This window comes from Anabrus simplex, chromosome 1 (genome assembly GCF_040414725.1).
Source record: "Anabrus simplex isolate iqAnaSimp1 chromosome 1, ASM4041472v1, whole genome shotgun sequence".
NCBI classification, from domain to species: domain Eukaryota; kingdom Metazoa; phylum Arthropoda; class Insecta; order Orthoptera; family Tettigoniidae; genus Anabrus; species Anabrus simplex.
This window is the reverse complement of record NC_090265.1, coordinates 1,549,184,601-1,549,205,204: the sequence shown is the minus strand read 5'-3', so window position 1 is coordinate 1,549,205,204 and position 20,604 is coordinate 1,549,184,601. Positions and strand designations below refer to the sequence as shown.

General features: G+C 36.6%; 1 protein-coding gene across 5 annotated transcripts in view; it reads left to right on the top strand.

The window, feature by feature from the left end:
- The window catches only part of Gapvd1 (GTPase activating protein and VPS9 domains 1), a 674,762-nt gene that overhangs the window by 255,491 nt on the left and 398,667 nt on the right, over positions 1–20,604 (top strand). For all 5 annotated transcript variants that reach the window (XM_067138086.2, XM_067138089.2, XM_067138085.2 and 2 more), the window contains one exon: positions 12,603–12,768. In XM_067138086.2, coding sequence (XP_066994187.2) covers positions 12,603–12,768 — 166 coding nt within the window. The remainder of the gene's footprint in view (positions 1–12,602; positions 12,769–20,604) is intronic.

Here is a 20,604-nt window from a genome sequence, read left to right as displayed (position 1 = left end):
AGATGTTGATTCCCATGGGGAACCTTGAAATATTTGTCCCGAGTGAGTAAATTTATAATATACTAGCAGACGTACCCGTTCTTCGTACGGGTTATCATAAACTGGCTTTAGTTACTCATACTGTCAGTGTAATAGACTTCATTAGATATTTATATCACTGGTGTATTTACTTAAGTACGTATAAATTATTTGTTATGTTTGGAATTATAGTGTATCTTCTTCTTTTCTTTATGGGGGCCTCTAAAAATTAGTTCCTAATTAGCGTCGACCTCTAAGATCTTTTGCTACCATGTTTTCTCTTCATTCCCACCTAGATATACCTGCTCCCTTCACAAAGCTGCCGGTTTGGTGTAAGTATACTTTCTTGACAATTGTGTACAGTATATAGGTTGTTTTCATGGTTACAATGATCGTAAAAGTGGACCAAAATATCGGCACTAATAACATCAGTACTCCATTATTTGATAGAAAATAGTTTAAACTATAGGTAACAGACTCCGCAAAATGCTGAAACCTAAGCCAGTATGTAAAAACGGAGGCTCGTTGGCAACCGCTGGTCGCTGTACTACAGAGATCTCCGGGGCTATTGTTTTTATACTTCACTCCCTTTCCATCCACGCCCAAAGGAGTGCTATGAGCGTCTTACACAACAGTTTATTTTTTCCAGATAGTAAGTCATATGTGTATCAATTTTGGTTGGCAGCTATGCCCAAACGTACATGCATAATCTCGTTGCTGTAGAATCCTGGAGCTGACATTGCAAACGCCGTTCGTTTCTTTATCCGATTCCTACTGCAGGGGTAGTGTGGTTCCAATATCTCCATAACGGTTGGTTTTAGGGCCTTAAGACATGGTTTTCGGGCCTGTAGTGCTTACCAAGTTTTGTTCTTTGCGCCAAGAGGATTAAATTGAGCTTTGTCTCGTCCTTGTACGACAAATTTGATTTCGCCTATATTAGCCTATTATTTTAATATTTTTATATCCTCCCGTTGCCCCCTCGAATTGTTTTGAAAATAAAATACAGCCCATGTTACTCACTGGCAATGTAGCTTTCTATAGGTGAAGTAATTATTAAAATCGGTTCAGTAGTGTTTAAGTCGATCAGTTACAAACAAATATACAAATTTTTTCTCTTTATAATATTAGTATAGAAGTATATATTACATCCCTACACATGCGGTTGCCGTCAGGAAGGGCATCCAGCCGTAAAACTGAGTTTAATCCACATGTGCAACACAGTTCGCACCCGCAACCTCACAAGTGTCGGTAAAGCAATAGAAGAAGATACTCATTTTTAAAAATTCACCCGCTTTTTAATTCTTTTTACCCCCTTAATTGGATTTTCCAAAAAGAGTGTCTTCATTTTTAACGGAGATTCCAAGTACCAATTTTAAAGTCTGAACATCTTCATTTTTTGAGATATATGTATCCTCATAAAAATAATTCAACTCCTTCCTCACTTTCTTTCACCCTCCCACGTTAAGTGGATTTTCTGAAAACAAATATGTGTTTTCTTTTATTTTTAAAGGGGATTCCAAATATCGATTTTAATGCCTGTAACATGTTAAGTTTTTGTGATTTATTGTAGATAATTTTGCTGCTGTAGAATCCTGGAGCTGACGTTGCCATGGTTATGCCAGTTCATTACTTTATCCGATTCCTAGAGCAGGGGTAGAGTGGTGCCAGTATCTCCGGAACGGTTGGTTTTAGGGCCCGTAGGGCTTACCGAGTTTTGTTCTTTGCGCCAAGAGGATTAAATTGAGCTTTGTCTCGTCCTTGTACGACAAATTTGATATTTTGCCTATATGAGCCTATTATTTTTATATCTCCCCCCCGTACCCCCCACCTCGAATTGTTTTGAAAATAAAATGCAGCCCATGTTACTCACTCGCAATGTAGCTTTCTATAGGTGAAGTAATTTTTAAAATCGGTTAGGTACTTTTTGAGTCTATTCGTTACAAACAAACAAATTTTTCCTCTTTATAATATTAGTATTGCACCATCCTGAGGGGGTTTTTCTTGCACCATATTGGGCGACCTATCAATTGCTCCGGCTATTTTCCCCTCAACCATCCATCACTTCTACAGATCATTAAATGGATCAATGCATATAATAAAAATGATGCTATGTGTCGGTAGCTATGCTCGCTTCTAATATTCTTTGTATAAACAGTTACCGCATCATAGAATTTAAGCGATGTCATAACCTTCATTTTTCCTGTCACATTTATTGATATGATAATCCTTAAATGGCCACGCGACACCTCTCAGGGATAATTAAATTGCTTATGCGAACCATACTATTTTTACGTGAGATCAACTGAGACACCACATTTCCTTTTCAATAAATTACCATCGATACCATTCGTCCTCCAGAATCAATATCAAGTTTTCCAAGTCCAATCATTCGAAGAAAAGAAAAGAAAATAAATAAAATATTTTTTAAATGAATTAATTCAAAATTATTTATATCCCAATGATATTAGCCTATTTCCTAAAATAATAACATCTAAATTGGATAATCTGTAATTTATTTCATGATTCCAGAATCATAAAAGAAAATCTGATAATATTTATCAACATCAATTATCTTCCTCCTCTCTAAAAAAATAAATTAAATTTAATCTATCTTCGATCTGATTCAACTATTCTTCTTGCATCAATTATGCGCATCACAAAAATAAAAGATAAATTCTCTTACTTACATAAATCAAAAGTACATATTCTTTCTGTTGAAAACGTAGTATAACATTTTTGGGTTTAAAATGAATCTAAGTCCCTAAGCCTTAGTAATCTTCATAATAAATATGCTTAATCTGAGTCCATCAGTTCTTGTTTCTTTCTTTTTTTTAAAAAATGCTTATTTTCATCATTATCAAATTGATATTCTGTCATAAACACACGCGTTTCCTCCCATGTTATAACGTTAGCAATCGCAAGTAAGTTCCAAATATATATCAGCTCAAAAATAGCTATTTCAAATATATATATATATAGTTCATTAAATGAGAAATATTGGTCACCTTGACCATGTCATTTGGTTAAAATATTCAAATAACATCTTAAAATTAAATGTAGGTTTCGTGTAAAGAATAATTATAATCGTAGTTCAAATAAAAACTATACCTAACGTGATATATGGTTTTACCAATATCCAATCAGATATCAAAAATTCCGTAGGAATGCGTTTGGTAACCTATTTTATTTAATTGTGGTAGAGATTTAAATTATGAAATTTTTCTATGAATTAAATACATTCTCGACACCAAAGCTTCAAATAATATTCAATACAACGTTGATATATTCTCTATGAAGACAACAAGTTTCCCTTCTTTTATTTCTTATTTGGATATTTAATCTGAAGACAGTTTACAGTAACCCATATACGAAATCTACGATGTATTTCATTGTATTCGTGTACCACTAACCCAATATATCTCGCATTACCATATTAATATCTTGCCGCATATGTCAAACATCACCATTGGCCAGTAATACGCCGTATTTACCGCCAAAATTATCCATAAACATATCTATCTCTCCATTTACCAATATTAATTACCATAATATATCATTATTCATTCCCACAAACATATCTCAGCGAATAATTATTCGTAACTCCACATCAACATGCCACTCAAATCATAACTTCCCTACGTAAACATTTATCATTTCCAACAAGGCGGCAAATCATCTTAACATATCATTAATGTACTGCAACGGTACACTTTTGGGTTAGATTTCAGATATAATACACATAAACACGTTATCCTGAAAATGAAACACATATATAAACTAAACAAGTTAATATTTACTCACATGTCATCGCGTCGTAACAGCAACCAGATAATAGTCACTCAGAAATCAACTATCTTCTTTAAAAATATTAAATTTGGGATACGTCTCTTTGGATACGTTGTTTCAATTCCTTAATGGTTGAAAATCACACTCTAAATCTCTCCTTGTTCAATTATAAACATTCCTATATTATGACATTGATTGTAAACTCTGGAAGAAATACCTACTCCCATATTAATAAATCAACAAGGACAATCTCATTACAAAGATGGCATCGACTGAGATTTTATCACGAAGAACTACGTAAAAACAACATACCAATGTTCACTACAAATATATGAATACTACATCTACGACATATTAATTTCAAGATAATAAAGTAATTCTTTGGAACTTAGCTTGCGGCTGCTGACGTTAGATGACTGGCTTTGGCTTCGATGTTGTCATCTTAGGACTGCGTAGATCGTCTCCAACATCCGTTACGTCACCATCATGTTGTGGTTTTGGGACCTGGGATAGTAGAAACAGCTGGGCGGTCTACGTCCGAAAGTCGGCTCCATCTCCGATTTAGCCTCTCATGTTGTAGCCGTCAGTCATATGTGAAAGAAACATTTCCAAAATGGCAATTAATTTCACGTCCATACTCTTGATAATGAGAATCTAGTTTATGTCTTTGATTCAGGTTATTAAGACAGTAATTCAATGTTAATTCCTTGCAGCAGTTTAACAGGTAAAAATCATCAAGTTAGCTTTCTAAAAATTTCTTTTGTCCAGCTAATCAGCCTATAATGCGTTAAACTCGACTTGATTTCTCGTAACGGCCTTCGGACTATATTTTGACTACTGTTCGGATATTTTTCAACTTGCTCTGATTTCCCGTCACGATATTTCTTCAAATATAGGTGTGATTCAAATATTTCTTTGCTTTGCAAGTTCTTCAGCCCGTAATAACAGCAATATCTCCCTTCTTCTTTACTGAGGATTATTTTTCTCTCGTGGATAAATTTACGTAGTTTTGCGCAACAGATTTTTTTATTGTTCACCTACTTCTTCTTTTTTTAACAATTTTAAAAACCTTCTATTATTTTTATCACGGCCGCATGGATCCTTTATAACTTTCCATCTCAGTCCGTGATCTAGGCATACTTAATTCGCCTAATAAACATCTTTGCCGTCACGTGCATGGCCCTGGCCTCCTTGATTTTATCCGTTCGTATTATATATATATTCTGAAATCATGGCCTATTTCACTTAATATATGCGTTCTTTTCAGATGTATGGCCCAATTACGTAATCTTCGCGATCTCATTACCGTGCATGGCAAACTTTTAACCCATTGCCTTGCAATGACGGAAATTTCCGTCATTGTCCGCGGGTTGCCATAAATGCAATGACGGAAATTTCCGTCCACCCTCTTTATTGCTTTGTTGAGGTTTCCAAGGATACATATCGATATTTCTTTGCAATCCCATCATGTCTACGAGATGTTTACAATCATATTTCAGCTATCTTTGCCCTTCAGCTATGTATTTTGCCGCCAAAGAGTCTAAATACGATCGAGTAAATTGCCGCGTAAAGCTTTAGTGAAGGTAAAGTCAACGTCATGGCCGAGTCGGATGAAGCTCGAATATTACGTTTTTTGGAGGAAAGCGATGTCAGTGACGGTTTTTCCGATGAAAGTGATACTGAATTACCTTCAAATGATGTTAGCATTAGTAATTCCGAAGAATTAGATGACATTATTGAAGAAAATGAAGACGGGAACGCAGGTGGGCGTGTGCATAACCTAGAAAACTGAACGTGTACACAAACAGACAATGTACCAAAAAAAATAATATGTGGTGTAATCTTCTTGCTACCACAGAGTTCAGTTCTCCAAGCCCCATAGTTTTTCTTCTGCTGAAAGAAAGTACTGATCCGGTTTGTCAGTCTTGTATTTATTATTATTATTATTACTATTATTATTATTATTATTATTATTATTATTATTATTATTATTATTATTATTATTATTATTTCCTTATGCCCAACTAATGAGCGCAATTAAACTTATTTACCTGATGTCGTTGACTTTTCCTTCTCCCAAAATCTCTTCATCTCCTCACTGCGGCTTTTCTTGCGAGGTCTGCTATGACTGCAGAGGAAAAAATCCCAAGGGAAAGAACAGGAGTGAATCCCGCTATGAATGTGATAAGTGTAAGGTGGCACTGCATGTATATGAGTGTTTTAAGATCTACCACACTGTGTTGAACTATTGTTAGAATGTGAACTATGTTTCAGTGTGTTAACTTGCTGTAGCAAAAGTGATCTCTTTTAAGTCAGATTAAATTGCAATCAATGTATATTTATTTTCAATAAAAATTGCAGTTCAATGGGTTTATGTCGTATGACAACCTTTATTCCGTTATCAGGATGATGAAAACGGTACAGTATGGAAATATAAATGGTACATAATTGAACATTATAAAATTTCCAGTTAACTCATTCCTGGTTGCCAGTGTTTCGCCCCCGTTTGCTAAGTTGGGCTTATCAGTTGGTACCTAGCACACCCACCAAGACGCATGACTAGTGCATATCGTGGAGGCCACTGCGTAGGCTACTTGAAGCTTTAAGCATGTATACAGTCCTATATGAAATGTTACGTTATAAAAGATGCTGGAAGTTTTAAATGAAATGAATTGTAGAGGAATTCTTGGAGACACTTGAGGAAATAATCATCAATGTGGAAGTGATGGTCATGGTAGACCTCACTGCGCTAGTTAGAAATTATGGAATTGGGAAGGAAATAGTTCTTAGTCCTTTTGGATGTGGAAAAAGAAACAGAAAGGGAGATAAGTTGATTGATTTTGTGAGAGAAACAGAATGATTGTGGATAACACTTAGTTTAGAGAGAAAAATAGTAGAAAGATCACTAGATATGGCTGGGGTGAAAGAAGGATAAAAACAGTAATTGATTATTTATTAGTTGAGAAAACGTATTATAAACAGTTAATGGATGTAACAGCACTACCAGGTGAGATGTTTGCTGGAGACCACAGAGTTGTGGTAGCAAAATGAAAATGGGTAGAATTGTGAGAGTGAAAGAAATAAGAAAATAAATGTATGGAAATTGAACAATAAGGAACCCAAAAGATATTTCAGAAAGAATTAATAATAAGAGTAATAATAGTAATGTTTTCTTCATGTCTCGCTAACTACTTTTATGGTTTTCGGAGGTGCCGGAATTTACTCCTGCATGAATTCTTTATGTGCCAGTGAATCTACTGACACGAGGCTGATGTATTTTAGCACCTTCAAATACCACCGGGCTGAGCCGGGATCGAACCTGCCAAGTTGGGGTCAGAAGGTCAGCGCCTCAACCATCTGAGCCACTTAGCTCGGCCAGAATGAATTAAAACAGCACATCCTCTCACTCACTCACTCCGTAGGCTTCTGAGGGATGTGAAGTTCCTGTGTCGATCTCAGAATCCTCTTGAATCCTTTTCGATCTTGAGCCTGCTTATCCCAGTTATCAATTTGGAGGGTCTGGCATACCTTGTTGATCTTTCTTCCGGGTGCTTTGGGGTCTTTCTGAAGGTCTTTTGCCATTAAGAGGTCCCTTGTATAGATCTACTGGTGTTCTGTTATCCTGCACCCTCAGTACATGTCCAACCCAGTGCAGTCTGTTGGATTCTATGACACCCATTATAGTGTGTTGTTGAGAGAGGGTGTAAATCTCATAATTAGATTTTTTCTGCCAGCTTTGAGAAGTAGGATCGAACCATGGGGCAAATATTTTTTATAAACTTTATTCTCAAAGACTTGCAACTGCTGCTGCTGCTCTTTCTTGGTTACTCCATTTCTCGGAACCATACAGAAGTACTGGTCGATTGATTGTATTGTAGATAATCATTTTTGCATTCCTTGTTAACAACTTGGAGCCTAATATAGGGCTTAGAGTAAAATGCCTTATTTGCATTCTTAATTCTAGCTTTGTGTTCCTTTTGCCTTCGGTTTTGCTCATTGATTAATACGCCAAGGAATTTAAACTCTTCTACTCTTTTAAATATTTCCCAGTCTTCAAAGGCCGTCTGTCAACCTCCTCATGATTCGGTCTCTGTACAACCATGTAATGTGTCTTTTTATAATTTACCCGTAAGCCAATTTATGCTGCCATTTCCTCTAGTTCCATAAATAACTGGCTGCCAATAAGAACAAATAGGACGGTTGGCTCAGTGCCGTAAAATGACAGCCAGAGAACATCTTGAGGCAACCTCTATGGTTCACAACCATAGTTGTAACTCGGAGCTTGCTCCATCCACGGCTATATGCCTTTGACGGTCAAAAATGGGCGGAAATCTTTTCGGTAAATTTCCACCCCTTGGTACTAGCCAGGGAAGACTGCATTCGGATACGGCGGGCAGTCGCTTGAAAGATGAGTCAGATGAGTTGGAGCATCTGGAAATACCTAAGACAAACCGACGACTAAACCAAAGACTACAATTGAAACAAATAAACTATTTAGCAACATATAACGTCAACTCTCTGGTACAGGTGGGAAAATTAAAAATCCTAACTAATGAACTAGACAAACAAAGGATCCTTATAGCAGGACTACAAGAGATGAAGAATTCAGACCAGGAACCCATGGAATCCCAAGGGTATAGTGTGTACAAAGGCATCCCTGGAGAAAAAGTGATGAGGAATTGTCCACAATTTGGTACAGGATTCATAGTCGACTTGAAAATAATTGATTCGATAATAGATTTTCAGACATAATCCCCAAGACTCGCGACGCTAACAATAAAGGCATTGTCTAAAATGTACACAATAATTAATGCCCACGCTCCTGCAAATGATAAAAACAATAGTAGAAAAACCAGAGAAGAGGTGGATGAATTCTGGGACCTCCTGGATCAAACAGTGACAAATATAAATAAAAATCATACCAAAATTTTAATAGGCGACTTCAATGCACAATTAGGTAAAGAAGAGAGATACAGAGACATAAAAGGAAAATGGCCAGCTCAAAAACAGACCAATAAAAATGGCATGAGATTGATAGACTTTTGTAGAAACCATAACATGATATCAAAATCTACGTATCTTATGAGAAAACCTAATAAACTTAAGACATGGAAACACCCAGATTGTAGGAAAGCAAAATGGCAATTAGATCATGTTTTTATGGAAAAGAATTATCATAAGGAAATCCAAAATGTTAAAGTACTTAGAGGAATAGACATAGGGTCTGACCATTACATGGTGAAAATCAAAATTAAATTCACACCAGTAAAGAAACCAAAATCAAAATGCAAACTGAGAAAAGTTTATGATCCCCATAAACCAATAAACAATGAACAGTATAAAGAACTAACTGGAGACATTGATAAAACAGATAAATTAGAAGAGATCATCCCGAAACTAAAAGACATAGCTGAGAAAATAGCCTTGCCAAGTCCAAGGAAAAAGCATCAATGGTGGAATGAGGTATGCGATAAAAGCATTTGAAAGTAGACATCAGGCATGGTTAAATCATCAAAGTCAGAAAACAGAGATACTGTATGAAGAATTTGCCAAGCAAAGAAAATTAACCCAAAAAACCATCAGAAATATTAAAAGACAGCATCAAAAAATCATTATTCAACAAATAGAAATAGATCACAAAAAGACCGATTCTAGGGATTACTATAAAATATTTAGTAAACAACTTCAAAAAATGAACCGCCAACACTTATGCTAAAAGATAAGAACGGAGAGATGGCACATAATAATAAAGATAATACACAAATTCTAGCAGACACATTCAATAAATTATTGAATTGTGAAGAACCAAAAGAACTACTTGATATAAACACAGACATGCCCATTAATACTCCACCAGAAAATATCGATCCACCCAGCTTTGATGAAGTTAATCAAGTCATTAAAGAACTGAAAAATTATAAAGGTTGTGGGGAAGACCAAACATTTGCCGAGTTGTGGAAAAATGCAGCGGAATCAATTAGAGAATAACTTCACCAATGCTTGATTAAAATTTGGAATGATGAAAAATTCCCAGACCATTGGACAGCTGCAGTAATCCACCCTTTACACAGAAAAGGAGATAGAACAAATCCTGATAAATATAGAGGAATATCACTCCTGGATTGTACTTATAAAATATTCTCGAATAATTTACAATTGGTGCAAATATCAACTGGAAAAAGAATTAAGGGAGTACCAGGGAGGATTTTGACCATGGCGTAGTTGTCCAGATCAAATCATAACACTAAAATTATTAATGGACATCTACAAAAGAAGACAGAAACAAATGATTATATCACTTTCGTAGACATTCAGAAAGCTTATGATTGCATTCACCGACCTCAGTATTAAAAATATTACAAAATTTTGGATTACATCCTAAATTATTTAAAATGATAAGCTTAACGTTAACGAACACTAAATCAAAGGTGAAGTTTAGAGGAGAATTATCCAAAGCATTCACGATCAGGACAGGACTAGGACAAGGTGATGTACTATCACCACTTTTGTTTAATTGTACTCTGGAATACTTGATGAGAGAGTGGTATAAAGACAGAAACAAAAATATAAATATTGGACACGCTGAAGATGAAATTAACCTGAATTGCTTAGGATTTGCAGATGATCTGGCACTACTAGCTAATAACCTTAATGAAGCTCGGAATCAAATCACAAGTCTCCAAACTATTGCTGGAAAAATAGGATTAACAATTTCATTTGAAGAAACTAAAATAATCTCTTTGGCATGATGATGTGTTTTTGATGATTCTTGGTTAGGTTATAAGGCATGCGGAGTATTTGACTGTGAGTACACACATGGAGAAAAACTGTGTCGTGGTTCAATATGCCTAGAACGAACCGTAAACACCATTTTTCAAGATTCTATTTACCCGGACTCTCACAAAAGGAGTGACATTTTATAGTCTCGTTCATAGATTTTTAACGTCCCTTTATCTGACACGAATCGAATGAAGGAACTCAACACCATCTACTTGATTGCGAGTGAAATCGATTTTGGCAGACATTTCATAGATAGGATTGTCAGTAAAATTGTAAACAAATCCACGTCAACTTGCTCAGAGAGACTAAAAGGAAAGCAGACAACTATTCCACCTTCACTTGCACCAATGGAAATATTTATGAAATCACAAACATTCTTAAGAAATGTGTCAACATTGCTTATAAAACAGTTAATAACAATGGATCATCGAACTCTAATAGAACTATAACGTGTGTTCAACAATTTTATCTTCTATTTAATAGAACTACAAAAGCAATTATGCTCCAGCATTTTAAGAACTTTCTTCAAATTTTATTACGCATTTTAACTTGACGTATTTGGTAACCCGAATTGTATTTTAATGTGCGTTTGTCTTTGTCTATTTTTACTTATCTTACAAGTATTTTGGCTGATGATGTCCACCAAGGAGGACAAAATATGTCCTGACATTTGTTAATTGCTAATTAAAGGGGGAAAAAAATAGCAATGTCAAGGTGGAACCTTTGACTGTACTTTTAAAAAAGCATAATATGACAAAACGGGCTTAGTAATGAAATTCGTTGTATTCAATATGGAAATGTCATCAGCATGTCTAATACTATGGATTCTTTTCCCATTTATCTTTATTCCTTTAGTTCTTACCTTTAAAACACATATTGGTTCTGCAATAAACAAATTGAAAAGGTATGATGAGAGTGGACAACCCTGCCTTACTCCTTTCATAATTCTTGCCGTTCTTGTACCACTACATTTGTACACTGATTCTTGTTAATTTTCCAGGTGAGCCTTCTGTCTTTCCAGTCAATTCCTACTTTCTTCATACATTTAAACAATAGTTCCTAGTTTATCATGTCAGAAGCGTTTTCCAAGTCCGTGAATGCTATAAACACCTTTCTGTTTATTTCTAACCTTATTTTCAGTATCATTCTTAATGCAAGGATTGCTTCTCTCGTTCCTTTGTCTTGTCTAAAACCAAATTGATAATCATCTATGTACTGCTCAATCTTAAATTTTATTCTGTTCTTTATTATATTTTAAGAGTACCTTTGAGGCAAGGGATACAATTGAGATCATTCTATAATTACTACATTCCATAGCATTTCCTCTTTTTGGGACAGTGATTGTTCTGCTTTTACTTAAGTCATCTGGAATCTCTTTTTTTTTTTTTTTTTTTTTTTTTTTTTTCTCTCATAACTCAATGCAGTACTTTAAAAAGATAATCCTTCAAGTCTGAACTAGCATTTTTCAAAAGCCAAGAGTTTTGTGTTGGGCAGTTTCCCCATGATAGTCAAGACGTGTTAAGTGAAACTTGGAATATGTTCCCAACTTGTGAGGTTACATCGAGGTTTTATTCATTAAACAGAAATTATCAGTGACAGATTTATTTACCTCCTAGTAATTTTGTCTTAGGCTGAATTTGAAGATTTTTCCATTTACACTGCTTAAGTTGAAATTTAATACTTTTTCCCTGTAACTGACAGACATTATACTTAAGATTGTGCTCTTACAAACTGGAGGTAAAATGTCTTGCTAGAAGAACTTGCCTATTTGAATTTAATTGTATTCTTTGAAAGGAATAAAAGTAAAAGGATATCAACTTACACTAAGGATAAACACAATGACCTGAATAGAGAGTGATAGAAGGGACAGTTGGGTATACAAAAGAATAAGAACGAACTCCACACTGTCATCTTCGTAGATACTCTCTCCTCTTCAACCTTATCCCTATTAGTGAGGTAGTGTATTTATGGCATCCTTGGGGCAGTGTATTCTCTTATTTTATGATTATATTTTGCAGGTGTTATGCATGGAAGAACAGGAAGCATGTACAGACACATCTCGTGTTCGGGTAAGCTTGCCGGACTCCGCTGACGACTCTGGCATTGTGACTGCTGTGGTAGAGAGAGTGGAGAGCCAAGAAAAACGTACACGTTTTTCATTGTTGCATGATGAAGGCTCAATTGGTAAGCTGAAACATTATCTTCTGGGTTATATAGATATCATGCCATTCATGAATACTTGAGGTATATACCAGTTCTAAGACATCTGTAGGTTATATATATAACTGTATGTGTATATATACGAGGGCCATCCTGAAAGTAGTACCCGTTAGCTCTGCATGAAGCGCTGATGACTCGGGTAGCCGCTGGGCAAGGTCAGACTGCTTGTCTGCCTGCTCTGTGTGAGGTTGCGTGATGCTAGCATTGCCTGTGTTGTGTCTGTGATCGTTTAAAATGTTTAAAGAAATTGAGAACCCCGCCAGTTGTGAATTGAGGGCCGTGATTAAATTTCTTAATGCACGAAACATTCGACCTTGTGATATTCATCGCCAATTAACGGAGGTGTATGGAGACGATGTGATGGACAAGTCGTCTGTTCGGCGCTGGTGTCGCAACTTCAACCTGGGAAGGGGAAATACACACGACGAGGAGCGTTCAGGGAGACCATCTGTCATTACAGACCAACTGCTGAGCGCAGTAGACGAATACGTGAGAAACGATCGGCGCGTCACAATTGATGAACTCTGTGAACATTTTCCTAATGTGTCTTGAACAATTGTTCATGAAATCGTCAAAGACCATCTGCATTATTAAAAAATCTATGCATGGTGGGTCCCTCGCATGCTTACAGAGGAGCACAAAACCAAGCATATGGCTGCAGCACTGACGTTTCTGGGACGTTATTCCGATGAAGGAGACTCTTTCCTGACTCGCATCATGACTGGGGACGAAACATGGGTTTGTTATGCATCACCTGACAGTAAACGACAGTCAATGGAGTGGCATCATGCTCATTCACCAACCAAACCAAAAAAATTCAAGACAGTTCTGTCCACCAGGAAACTCATGGCAACCATTTTCTGGGATCGCCGAGGTGTACTGCTCATTGATTTTACGGCCCAGGAGACACAATTAATGCGTATTGTGAAACATGGAAATTACGGCGGGCAATACAAAATCGACGGCGAGGTCTATTGTCTACAGGCGCCATTCTCCTTCATGACAATGCTAGGCCTCATGCAGCTGCGATAACATAACTTTTCCAGCAATTCAAGTGGGAAACCTTTGACCTTCCCCCGTATAGCCCGGACTTGGCCCCTTCGGATTTTCATCTCTTTACAAAGCTTAAAAACTTTCTGGCAGGAAAAAGATTTGACAGCGATGAAGAACTTAAACGAGCCGTGACTACGTATCTCAATACACTGGCGGTGGAGGACTATGATGCTGGAATACAAAAACTCGTCCCATGTTATGACAAATGCCTAAATTTGCTTGGAGATTATGTGGAGAAGGAGTGTAAAGTATGCTCTTTCCAATAAAAATGTGTATATTTGTTAATATTTACTCCCGTGTCTTTCTTGCGCAAACGGGTACCACTTTCCGGATGGCCTTTGTATATATAACAGCATTGCAATACCATAGCAAAACATGTGTAAGATCTGTATTGTGCAGTAGGTGGATAATTTTTCATTGGTATTTGTTTCTTGTTGGTTGTACTTAGTATTATAAAGTTTGGTAACGAGTGTTGGGGGAGGTATGGAATTGGGAATTTATGAGTGGAAGAATGTTTTAGATTTCAGAATGAATTTTGAACTCGGATTTGAATTTACTTAAGACAGGCATCGATTAGAACCTCTTTGATTATTACTCTATATTGGATATTCTGTTCAATGAATTACACTTACTAGATTGTTTCTCTGACTGACATGCAGAGCCATATTTAGGCATGTGTCTTATGGGCCCGGGACCAGGGCAGCAAAATTGAAAAGGATAATAGTTCGAAAACAAGCTTTTAGAATGCATGCACTTTCGTAGTATGCAAAAGCGAAAGCTACCGACATGAATAACGGAATTTTCGTTCCACTTATGTGAAAGCTTTTGTGTGTTGAATAGGTGGCCTCTTGTCAATTTATTTCTTTTAATTGCACTTCAGTACGGAACAAAAAATGAAATGTATAGCTTATAATTTTGTGAAAGCTGTTGGTAATAATAATATTGTAAATTGCACCATAATGTTAAAACACTGCCCTCTCGGTTCTGCGTAGGTTTATCAAGATGACTTTGGGCTGGTGGTGAATCAATGCCACCTAGAGTCAACCGCGTGGTGTTGAGTATTGTAATTCATTATGGTCCGTATTGACAATTGATCACTATCAAAGGGTAGAGAAGGGTCAACCTATTCAATATTATTAGCTATTGGGACTAGTTTCGACCCCATATACACTGGGTCATCTTCAGCCACGATCCAATTGGATAAACATACGCTCACATACAACACATGATAAATTAGACAAACTGGTATGTTTTAATTTACAGTCCAAATTTTAAAATACTGATGAAGTCCAAACAACGCACCCAAAATTAAAATTAAATGACGCTTCAATACTGCTGCTGTTGGTGCCGAACTATGTTGTCGCTCCTACAGCAACCAAACAGTCCTGAGTTGATCTGGGAGTTGGCATTCCTCATCTGCATAGATGAGCCACTTGGTTTATAGATTGTGTTTTGTACAGTAGTAATATGTATAATGGTTTGTTGAAGGGAAACATTCATAACTTGAATAGGTATTCCTTATCAGATGTAGTGATCTATTGTTTATTTGCTTTGAAGTGAATGTCTGAAAAGAAAATATTCGAAGTCAATTATTGAGAGAAGGGGAAGTGAATCGGAAAGACAGCTAATTTCTTATAAAACTAAGAGTTCTGGAGAAGTCCATGAAAGTGAAAGCCATTTTTGTTCATTCTGTGAGAGTTTTGTTAACTGTTTTTCATGTTAAGTACACAAAATGGATGGTCGAAAACAATTACGGTATGTGGTGCAAATTATCACACATTAGCAGAAGAGAACAGGAGGGAAAGTGAATTGTTCTCTCAACCACCAAAATTAGACTTTTTTCCCGTAGGATCGAAACTATAACAATTTTCTCTCGTGCAGTGACGAAAATAAAAATGATTGTACTGGCACAGAAAACTGATGAGTGTATGCCCACTTTTAGTTGTCTTTCCATTGATCTGTTGATGGAACTGTAAGTTGAACATTGTGAATACGATCTAGTAACAAGAGAAGGTATTCTTAAACCAAACAATTATCCTTATTTTTGGCTTATGAATCAAGTTGCTGGAGACTACTGTGCTAAAAGTGAAGTGAAACAGAATCAGACAATATTAGTGATTTCTGACAAAAGTGCTGTTTTGAAAGAAAGCTCTTGAATTGCGACATTGGGGGCTGGTTTCATCAAACTCTGTTAAGGATTTAATGTCTGCTTTAAAGGGATAGTTAACAGAATGGCTGTTTCATCAACCTTTGTTAATGTTCATGTGCCGTTAAACTCTCTGTTAATTTAACGTAGTACTCTCGTCCCGTTAAGCTGCTTAACGTCATGTTAAAAATGGCTGGAAGAAATTTTGTGGTTGGTGCTCAGGTGCTCTATAGATTACCTTCAGAATGCTGAGAGACAGCAAGTTTCACAGAGAATAAACGACTTCCTTGAAGTAACAGAAGTGCAGTTTTTGGAGCGATAAAGGTTATCTAAACCTGTCGTGAGGAGAGTACGCAAAGAGGTAGAAGAGAGGTTAGAATACTGTAGGCCTACAGGATGAAATTCACTCCTGTTTCCAATGCAGCAATTGCTGATTTCACTGGACAGTATGCAACAGGGTCATTCAGATCGCTACGGCAGATATCAGTATTGTAGAAGAGATAGGTAGGCCTACTGAAACTAGTATTCCATTAACTTGCTCATATGTGAGAAACATTGAATTGAAATATAAATTGAAAGGAAGGGAGAGCATAAGCAAATGCTGCCTACACCATGTCTAACTTGGTAGGCCTAATTTCTATTATGATTGTGCTACTTTAGTGATGAATGTTGTGTCCATTTAATAAAGGTCAGTTTAAAAACCTCTGCATATTAATACGAAACAGATATCTCACACAATAACAAGAATGCTTTAAAACCAAAGCATCATTTCATACAAGAGAGACAGGTATTAAACTGATATTCCATTAACTTATGAAGACGTAACAAACATTACATTGAAATATAAATTCAAAGCAAGGGGTCTCATAATCACTGGGACCCAGATGTTTGACATGTCATATTTTTTCTTTATATTCTTTCCATGAAAAATACAACTTATGCACGATTTTATCTACGGTGACTCAAATTATGTAATTTTCATGGGTCATATGAAATCATATTTTGAATTTTTAAACATTTTTTCATTTTCCGTTAATTTTTATATTTTGGTCATATTTCCCCATGAATATTTGTTACTTTTGTCATTAATCTTTTCATTCCATTTTCGCATACCTGCTTGCATTTAGTGTCAAAAATTTTATTTTTAGGTTCCGTATTGAATCGAGATTTACATTCAAAATAGTTAGGTATGGGAATCCACTTATTGAATACAAGAAATAGTAATAAAGTCGTCACATATTCATTTTATTAGGGACCGGTTTCGATAGTAGGGTATGCCGTCATCTGCGTAGGAAAGCAAGACAAAGACATTGAAATAGAGTACATTACATTTCTTAAAATGAATGCCAATACTTTTTAAAATGTACGTGCTTGAACTGACTCACTTTACATATGTACAAAAGGGTTTTTTATCATTAAAATTGAATGTAGAAATGTGTACACCAAAATATTTGTACAGTTAACACGTTCCGTGCGGTTCAGGTCACCATGTGCCCCAAAACATGTTACTCTTATCCGTCGGTGCGAACTTCCCAAAATTGCAAAGTATGTAACTACGTCCTAGTTACGAATTTCCGTTAACAAATGGCAACATAGTGTTCCAATTGAAGTAAAGGATCGAAGCATACTGCTAGTTTTGATCGGCCCACCGGTGACCCGAAGGAAGTTTTTTTCATCTTCCATTCATATCGTTTCGGGTCACCCTGAGTCCCGATTGTTGTCTGACCTATATTTTTACGCAGGAATCGCTTAGCGTGGTTACGGTGAATGAAGCCTAGAGTGTTGCTGCCCGCAGATGGTAGATTTTTGTTTAAGGAGTACCACCCTTCTGATATCTGCTTTCTACATTGCTCTTAGCGAATAGAGGTTATTGGAGTAGTTATTGACATATTTATTATCTTCCGTAGATAATCTTTACAAGCAATTTCATGTCCTTTTTTAGGCATGGAGCCTTCACATTCTGACACACCGGTGGTACGGAAAAGAAAGAGGGTTAGGACAGCACTGGATCCTGGACAAATTGTTCATTATTTGACACAAAGTGATGACAGTGATTTCTCTCCTGTATCTTGATGATGACCATACGTACAACCTCCAAGATAGTGACTCGTTTTCTGACACAGACAGTGACTCTGAAGCATGTGGGTCAGTATTTATGGGGACGAAATACTAAGTGATAACTCTCCAAGTCAGATTGTTGGTAATGGCGATGTATGTGATGACGATGCGCCAAGGTGGGGTCCAGTAGGGGGACATGTTGGCATACCCATTTTCTGTGATGACACAGAAGTGAACATTGTGACTAATTTTGATAGCCCTTCTGATATTTATAACATGTTTGTAACACAGCAAATTATGCAGACTATGGTAAATGAAACAAACACACTTGCTGCACAAAAGTTAGAAAAGTGTCCACCAAAGAAAGGGAGGCAGTTATCCAAATGGATTGATACCACTGAGGAAGAAATGGCCAAGTTTTTGGGGATATTACGTGTTACGGAGTTAAATTATGTCCCTGAACTGAATAAGGTATTAAAAGCCACTATGACTCATGATCGCTTCTTAGATTTGCTCTCCTGTTGGCATTTGTGTGATAATGAAGCCCCTAGGGAGAGAAATGAAAGAGTGTATAAAGTGAAACCTCTTGTAGACCAGTTTCAGGAAAATTTTCAGAATGCTTTAACCCATGGGAAAAATATTGTAATAGACAAGTCTATGGTGCCGTGGAGGGGAAGATTGCTTTTCAGGCAATATATTCCGAACAAATCACATAAGTATGGAATTAAACTATATAAAGTGTGCACAGAAGATGGGTATACATTTGCAGTAAGAGTTTATCAATGGAAAGATGATGAGCTGCAAGGGACAGGTCACGCTGAAGCGGTCGTCATGAACACCTGTGAGCCATTTTTGGGAAAAGGTCACATGTTGTTCGCCAACAATTTTTATACAAGTGTTCAATTGGCACAGAATCTATTGGACAAGCAAACAGTTCTCTGTGGAAACAATTCGACCTAATAAGAGCGGTCTCCCCAAAGGATGTGGTTAATAAGCGTCTTCAAAGGGGGGAAATTTGTGGAGCATAGAATGAAAAGGGGTTCAAGATAATTAACTGGATGGACAAGAGGAGAGTTTTGATGATATCCATTGTACCAGATCATGGTGATATTCTGGAAGCCACCGGAAAAAGGAACAGGAAAGGAGATCCAATTTTGAAGCTGAAATCTGTGTTGCACCACAATAAGATCAAATGGTGATCAAATGTCATATTACACCCCATTGAGAAAGGGTGTAAAATGGTGGAGCAAAGTTGCCATTTAACTTCTCCTGGGTACTGCAGTTGTAAATGCCTGGATCCTACAATGCAAGCGCAGTTCTGGAAAAAAAATCTTTTCGTCATTTTAAGGAATCTCTTGCCTTCTCTCTATGTCGGTACAGCACTGTTACATCTTGTACACCTCCAACGAGGAACAGGGCGCACACACTGGGTAAACTGGAAGGACCAGCCAGAAAAATGCGGCAACACTGCACAGTGTGCTACAAGAAGATATTTGCACAGCATGGTAAGAAAACTGCCGACAACAAAACAAAGAAGGTGGTGACATTCTGTGCAGAGTGTCCAGGAGCACCAAAAATGTGTATGGAGTGCTTCAATGAAACTCACGTGAAAAAGTGCCAGTGAACGTTTAAAACACAACAGTGACAGTGTTTGTGTTATATCTCATCTGGAAATCAGTAATTAATTTTACTTGATGACTTTTCGGAAAAGTATTGGCAAATGATGTTATATTTTTGTTCCGTTTTTACTGTAAATAGTTGGGATTGTTTTCGTGTCTAGTAAATATTGTTCTGAATTTATATCCTTTCTCTTTTGTGATATTACTATTTTTACTAAGCATAATATGACAATAATTAACATAGGCCTCTTATATTCCCATAAAAACAGATCAATGAACTAGAATCTAACAATTATTTCCGGGGTCATTTCTGTTTCACGCAATTGTTGAATCGGAACACTGTCGCACAGGTAAATAAGCTGGAATGTCTCCTCAACAATAACGCACACAACAAGTGCACGTGCATTGTTTAGAATTTCATACTAGGGAGTAAACAAAGTCAAATTCGTCAGTCACCGGTGACCCGAACCGATAATAACTAAAGGCAGCATCGGGTCACCAGCAGGCCGATACGATGTAACATTAAGTCATCGAAATTTACTGCTGCAGGGAACGTGTTAAAGTTACAAAAGTGGAATGAGCTTTTTTCACATTGTGAGAACAATACAGGTCATTGACTACTTTGTAGTGATAGTGGTCTATATGAAATTGAGTTTCTTAGTTCAGTATTAATATTTTTAATCATTATAAATAGGTTGATGAACTAGTTACAACAACCAGTTATTTATTTAAAGTTCCTCGTAGATGTTCACTAATGAAAATATATATATAAAATATATATATATATATAATATTCATTGCTCAGAATTTAAAAAGTATGGTATTTCTGTATCAGTCTTGTCTCCCCCTGTGGGTGGGGTCGGTAGAATAACACCCACGGTATCCCCTGCCTGTCGTAAGAGGCTACTAAAAGGGGCTCCAGGG